At 40.5% G+C, this 7,523-nt stretch overlaps 1 protein-coding gene across 3 annotated transcripts in view; it reads right to left on the bottom strand.

The window, feature by feature from the left end:
- Nucleotides 1–413: 413 nt before the first annotated feature.
- Nucleotides 414–7,523, bottom strand: part of LOC112070676 (choline/ethanolamine transporter flvcr2b) — a 70,850-nt gene continuing 63,740 nt past the window's right edge. Inside the window, exons 8-11 of one of the 3 annotated variants that reach the window (XR_002893943.2) lie at nt 6,557–6,668; nt 5,264–5,319; nt 1,761–1,913; nt 715–972 (exon numbers count right to left, since the gene is read on the bottom strand). Coding sequence is in view for 2 of the 3 variants with exons in the window: in XM_024138104.2 (XP_023993872.1) it covers nt 1,821–1,913; nt 5,264–5,319; nt 6,557–6,668 (261 nt within the window). In the remaining variant the exon portion in view is untranslated. Of the gene's footprint in view, nt 973–1,725; nt 1,914–5,263; nt 5,320–6,556; nt 6,669–7,523 lie in introns of those variants that run through there. The other 2 variants (XM_024138105.2, XM_024138104.2) reach the window with 2 other exon arrangements.

The raw sequence follows: 7,523 nt of genomic DNA, 5'->3' as shown, positions 1-7,523 counted from the left end.
TATTGGAGTGCCAACAGAAGAAGCTCGTCAAAGGTAAGGCATGAATTATATCTTTATTTCTGCGTTTTGTGTCGCCCGGGAGGGTTGAAATATGATGGTCTGTTTGCTGGCGTGCTATCCTCAGATAATAGCATCGTTTGCTTTCGCCGTAAAGCATTTTTGAAATCTGACATGTTGGCTGGATTCACAAAAAGTGTAGCTTTAATTTTGTATATTGAATGTGTGATTTCAAAGTAAAATTTTTATAGTAATTTATTTTAATTTGGCGCTCTGCATTTTCACTGGATGTTGGCCAATTGGGACGCTAGCGTCCCACATATCCCAGAGAGGTTAACACTTTTTTGGTTACTACATGATTCCATATGTGTTATTTCTTAGTTTTGATGTCTTCACTATTATTCTACAATGTAGAAAATCGTAAAAATAAAAGAAAAACCTTTGAATGTCCAAACTTTTGACTGGTACTGTATTTCAACTTTGACATTATGACCAAAAATCTAAATGTAATTAATTTTTAATGCAGGCTGTAACGCAATAAAATGTGGACAAAGGGGTCTGAATATTTTAAGCCAAGGCACTGTGTGCGTGCGAACATAACACATACACACATTTCTCTATAAATAATAAAGAAATGGTATTTGCACAATTAGGCATAAATAGTGGAAGACTCTTAGGCAGCGTTTCCACAGGCAGTCCAATTCTGATATTTTTCCCAGTAATTGGTATTTTGACCAATCACGTCAGATCTTTTTCAGAGCTGATCTGATTGGTCTTTTGACCACTTAGTGAAAAAAAAGATCAGAATTGGGCTGCCAGTGTTAATGCAGCCTTATTGGACAGTGTTAAAGGGAAGTGGTCATAAACCAGTGATTTATTGTGTGTGAGTGTCCAGCAGATCGTCCGTCTCTAAAACCTGGTTTCGTCGAGGACTGCAGGGGCAGAGATGTTCCCATCCTCTGGGTCTGCCGGGACCTGTCAATCAAAAACAATCCGCCAATCACATTCCAACTAAAAATACTATTCTGATTAGGGTTGCAAAATTCTAATAACTTTCCCAGAATCCCCAGTTTTTCCAGCAATCTCAGCTGGAGGATTCTCTGCTTATTCCCTTCTGATTCCGAGGCATCTTACAACCGGGATTTCAGGAAATCTGGGAATTTGGAGAAGTTACCAGATTTTTTTTTTTTTTTTTAAATCCTGATGCAAATACAGTATTAGTCTGAAATACAAGCAGACCAACTGTTTGAGTATCCATAGCAACACAACAGATAAATAACTAAAAGAACACGCTACATAAATATACACATACAGGTACTAGGAACTACACATCAAAAAGGTTAAAGTGTTAAAAGATTATCACATACATCTTATTCAACATATTGTAGACTGTAGGTGAAAATAACCTGTGTCTAATCATGTAATCTGGAGCGTGGAGAGTTGAGGGAAGTGAAAATAGAACARCAGCAGGATTCAGATGAGGGGTGGAGGGTTATGTTTTTTAATTTCCCAAAAACTTCCTAGAACTTAGATCATCTAAAGTCCATTTTTAGCCAATGTGGGGAAAAAAATAAGATTATTTTTGCACTACAAAGCTTCCAGGAAATTCTTGGTCAAAAGCAAAAGGTGTACAGGAGAGTGAATCCTAACTTAAGACTTGGCACCGATGTCGAATGGGGAGACTAAAGCTGAAGTTAGGATTCACTCCGAAGAAAATAATGACAGGGAAGCGTGTGGTGATTATTGGTTGGCTGTGCCCCTACCTTGGCCCGTCTGAGGTTCGAGCTAAGAGTGTAGGGGTTATAGGGTATATGGGTTAGTGATCAAGCCTGAAGAGAAGCAGAAGGGCAGTCTGGCTTGTTGATTAGAGCCGTGGCCCCGTAGTCCTGCTGCTGACCAGAGAGCTCTCCGTCCGCCTGGAACATAGTGGTTTTTTAAATTTTTAATTCACCTTCAAATTTTACATCAGGGGTTAATTGGAAGTACTATCATGTTATCATCGCTGTTGGGAAGAACACCTTGCATCTCCAAAAATGTTACTTCTCAGGGAAAAACAACAATAAAAATAAAACAACAATAACAAATCCTCCATGTACGACGTTGTAAACAAACGGCAACACTTTACTTGACACTCAGTGTCATAACACGTTACGACACGATCATAATCATGTCATAACAGCTGACATAACACTGTCATGACCCATATATTTACAATCGTTCTGACATATGTGTTATTTTATGGCTCTCTTACATATAGTATTTTATTAGGGTCCCCATTAGCTGTTGTAAAAGCAGCAGCTACTCTTCCTGGGGGTCCACACAAAACACAATACAGAGTGACATTGTTGATTTAATCAAATAATTTGTTTCCTGCCAAGAAGTTTCCTTTTGTTTGAAAGTTTGTTTCTTAAATACGTTGTGTCAGGTTTTGGCCAGGACTGTTCAGGTTTTGTTCACTAGATGTCCCCCTTGCACCTTTTTTGTACCTTTTGTTTTTCTTGCTCCAATTATTGTTTGCACCTGTAAGTCATTCCCTTGTTAGTATTTAAACCCTGTGTGTTCCTTAGTTCCTTGCTCAGTGTTTGTAAGTTAGCACCCAGCCCCAGCCCAAGCCTTGTTTTATATAGACTTTTCTCTTGTTGGATTTTCCAGAGGTTCTCTGGTTTTGTTCTTGTTTATTATTTGAGTAGTCTTTTGAGGTTTGTTTTTCCCTGCTGTTTTTTTACCACTTTGTGGATTTTTCGTTGTATTTTGGAGGATATCTATTTTTTATTAAACCACCATCTCTAGTACTGCTGTGTCTGCCTCATCTTCTGGGTTCTGCCAATTATTTAGTGACTGTTTCTCGCACCGGGTCCTGACACGTTGTTGTTGTAATGAATACTTAAGTCATGTTTTTGTTCATATTTTAAATCAATTGTAGAAAATAACCTTTATGACACTGTCAAGAAGCATTATGACCATCATAATCCTATAAGCCAGATGGGCATGTACGTGATAGGCCTTTATGTCAGTCATCAGTCAAGAAGAGGATGTCTTGTCCTGCTCCTGAAATCTAGTCCTGCATTCATCCCAGTCATCAGCAACAGGGCATTGGGGTAGGTGCATGTCTGACATCAATGTGTGTTCAAGTACAATGATAATTTAATATGGGTCAATTTCAGAAAATGCTATATAACATTAACATACTGTTGAGACGAGTAGACTAATGGTGTAATGGAATGTTTTGCCTTGTGTGGTAGGTTGACACTTTTGTCAGTGTCATAACCAGCCATAAAATAGTGCATTCTGAAAGTATTCAGACCCCTTCTCTTTTTCTACATTTTGTTACGTTACAGCCTTATTCTAAAATTGATAACATTCATTTTTTCCYCTCATCAAACTACACACAATACCAATTAATGACAAAGCGAAAAACAGAAATAACTTACATAAGTATTGAGAATCTGTGCTATGAGACTTGAAATTGAGCTCAGGTACATCCTGTTTCCATTGATCATCCTTGAGATGTTTCTACAACTTGTGGTCATTTTAATTGATTGGACATGATTTGGAAAGGCACACATCTGTCTATATAAGGTCCCACAGTTGACAGTGCATGTCAGAGCAAAAATCAAGCCATGAGGTCGAAGGAATTGTCCGTAAGAGCTCCGAGACAGGATTGTGTCGAGGCACAGATCTGGGGAAGGGTACCAAAATATTTCTGCAGCATTGAAGTTCCAAGAACACCGTGGCCTCCATCATTCTAAAATGGAAGATGTTTGGAACCGCCAAGACTCTTCCTAGAGCTGGTCGCCCGGCCAAACTGAGGAATCGGGAGAGAAGGGCTTTGGTCAGGGAGGTGACCAAGAACTCAATGGTCACTCTGACAGAGCCCCAGAGTTCCTCTGGAGATGGGAGAACCTTCCAGAAGGAAAACCATCTCTTGCAGCGCTCCACCAATCAGGCCTTTATGGTAGAGTGGCCAGACAGAAGCCCCTCAGTAAAAGGCACGACAGCCGCTTGGAGTTCGCCAAACGGCACTTAAAGGACTCTCAGACCATAAGAAATAAGATTATTTGGTCTGAATGCCAAGCGTCAAATCTGGAGGAAACCTGGCACCATCCCTACAGTGAAACATGGGTGGCAGCATCATGCATGGACTGGGAGACTACTCAGGATCGATTGAAAAATGAACAGAGCAAAGTACAGAGATCCTTGAGGAAAACCTGCTCCAGAGCACTCAGGACCTCAGACTGGGGCAAAGGTTCACCTTCCAACAGGGCGACCCTAAGCACACAGCCAAGACAACGCAGGAGTGGCTTCGGGACAAGTCTCTGAATGTCCTTGAGTGGCCCAGCCAGAGCCCGGACTTGAACCCGATCAACATCTCTGGAGAGACCTGAAAATAGMTGTGCAGCAACGCTCCTCATCCAACCTGGCAGATCTTGAGAGGATCTGCAGAGAACTCTCCATATACAGGTGTGCCAAGCTTGTAGCGTCATACCCAAGAAAACTCAAGGCTGTAATCGCTGCTGTAAATGAGATATTTCAGTTTTTGTAAAGAAAATCCTGCAAACCTGTTATTGCTTTGTCATTATGGGGTATTGCGTGTAGATTGRTGAAAAAACAACTATTTAATACATTTTTGAATAAAGCTGTAACGTGACAAAATGTGGAAAAAGTCAAGGGGTCTGAATACTTTCTGAATGCATTGTGTCACAAAAGGTTTAAATATATGTCATGACAGTGTTATGACCATATTACGACAGGTTATGACAAGTTATGTCAGCTGTTATGACCGGGATGTCAAGTGTTACCAAAACAAACATTTACAAAACTTCAGAAGTTATTTTGAATTGAGGGGAGTTACTGCTTTCAATAAATTACTAGGTTTTCCGAGAGCGATCTGATCAGGTTGTCCTATTGAGGTCACAACACCTAGCAAAGTGGTCACATTTTACGACTTCTGACTTACTGCAAAAAACGTGCCTGTCTGAGAGATATATATTTATATAGTAAGGGGTTATTAACAGACACACACACACACGACACAGACAGACATTAAACCAGACAGACAGACATTAAACCAGACATTAAACCAGACAGACACACAGAGAGACAGACAATCCAGCATGAGACAAGTCATTCTAGGAGCAACAGCAAAATACTGTGAGGTGACTTGAGGAGCATTACTGCACCAGACATGCATACATAGCTACACAGAAACTGATTTAACACACTGCCCTAACCCCCCCCCCCCCGCCAGCCCCCCCCCCACACTTACAGCTGCCTTGGCTAACTGGTTGGCCTTCTGTCTCTGCAGGTCTGACTTGATGAAGCCTGGAGAGAAGAAATACATTTCTGAGAAAGTGGACATGTTTAGGGTTTATGTAAGACTGGAGAGGTGTGTGCCAGCCATTTTGATGTCTGCCTGCAACACATGACCTTTCAGCAGATCCCTCTATACAGACACTCCGACTGACACTCCCCCTTCGAGGGGAGTTTGATACGTGGACCAGGTGAATACATCATTTGTTTCACTGTGCTGCTTGTCAAATAGCATGAAGGAATATTCCCTGTAGCAAAGACAGTAAGGTACAGCTTCCACTAGAGRGCACTCAATACAAAAAAAAGGTACACCGTACTACGATATGCACAGTACATAAATCCTTTAATAAAAAAGCTGGAAGGATTCATTCATAATACATTGGTTTATGACTTCGTTAATATTACAACACGACCTAGTTCATTATCTATGCCATGGCTCAGATTGACAAGTCAACTCATGACCGCCAATTATTTACATGTACAATTTAACCCTTTATTTAACTATAGTTTACCTTACGTACTGCCCATGCAGTAACCCTCTGTTGCTGACCCTTAACCCTTCAAGTCATACAATAAATAAATAATTAACATAAATGAACTTGGGACTTTAGCCCTGGTCTCCAATAACCAGTATTTACTTTTTAAGAGGAGTTTAGGGCTCATTGATTTATTACTTCAATTGATTTATAGTTCTTCCCCAAATACTGCCAACGCAGTAACCCTAAGGACTGACCTTTAACCCGTCACATCATTAACATAATCATCTAGTGCCGGGTTTCTCAAACTGGGTCCTGGGGCCCCCACTGGGTACACGTTTTGTTTTTTTGCCCCAGCACTACACATCTGATTCAAATAAAATCAACTAATCATCCTTCTTTGATAATTTGACAATCAGCTGTGTAGTATAAGGGTCAAAAAACCAAAATGTGCACCCCCCTTTGTGCTCCAGAGGACGATGTTAGGGATAGTCTATTGTCATGTTGGTGAACTTGGACTTCAGCCAGGATGTTCTCCAGTAGCCAGTATGGCTGTATTTAAGGAATAACACAGCAGCTCTCTGGCGTTAACCCTTCAGGCCCAATCAGTAGGCTCACTTTCCTCTCATGTGGGTGAATGTGGACTTGGATTACAGTAGCCAATGGCACCCTATTCCCTATGTAGTGCACTACTTTAGACCAGAGCCCTATGGCACCCTATTCCCTATGTAGTGCACTACTTTTGACCATTATCATCAGAAAAAGGTCTTTACCTGTGAGGACCGATCCGATGAAGAGGAAGACACAGAGGAAGATGTTTCCTGCCAGCGTCCCGTAGTTATCTATGATCTTCCCCTGGCAGATAGTGAACATGATACCAAACACCTGTGTATATATATATATATAGAGAGAGAGAGACAGAAAGTGAGTTATCAATTATCTTTCCTTGACAGATAGTGAAAATGATACCAAACACCTGTCGGGGGAAGTGGCCCTCTACACCAGTAGTTCCCAAACTGTGGCGCGCACCAAATGTCTCACTGCCATACTTAAACTGGTTAACAGTGTTGGGTAAAGGCTATTTCCCTGACATCTGGAACCAGGGACTAATACTAAAAATATMTAAAATAATAAAGACAAATTTGAACCAAACAATTATCGTGGCATTTGTGTCAACAGCAACCTGGGGGAGATATACAGCAGATCACTGCACGTTCTGAGTGAACACAACAACCTGAGCAAAAGTCAAAATGTATACCAAATTATCAAACCATATTTAGATCTTACACACCCTAATTGATAAAACATGTAAATCAAAACAAAACAAAATGCTTTGTAGATTTCCAAAAACATTTGATTAAATTTGACTGAAATTAATTTAAAAGTGGTGTGGGAGGAGAAAAAATTTAATCAAATTCATGTACACTAATAACAAATGCAGTCAATATTTATTTTCCCAAGGGTGAGGAGTAAAACAGCAGAACAAATTCAGCTCAAGTCTATTTAATATCTAGATAAATGAAATGGCAAAAAAAAAAAAAACGCTTGAGCAATCAACAGCGCCCGATCTCACTCTTAATGACACGTATGCCTCCTGTAGTCAGATGACCTGGTGCTGCTGTCCCACACAAGAGATGGTTACAGCAACCATTAGATCATCTGCTATAGTTCTGTCAGACCTGGACCCTGACAGTCATTCTCAACAAGAAGGGAAACTGATGTATTTTTTTTACTGGGCTC

The sequence above is a fragment of the Salvelinus sp. IW2-2015 genome, unplaced genomic scaffold (genome assembly GCF_002910315.2).
Source record: "Salvelinus sp. IW2-2015 unplaced genomic scaffold, ASM291031v2 Un_scaffold1386, whole genome shotgun sequence".
In the NCBI taxonomy this organism is placed as follows: Eukaryota; Metazoa; Chordata; class Actinopteri; order Salmoniformes; family Salmonidae; genus Salvelinus; species Salvelinus sp. IW2-2015.
The sequence above is the reverse complement of the archived record's forward strand: the minus strand, read 5'-3'. Positions and strand labels throughout refer to the sequence as shown.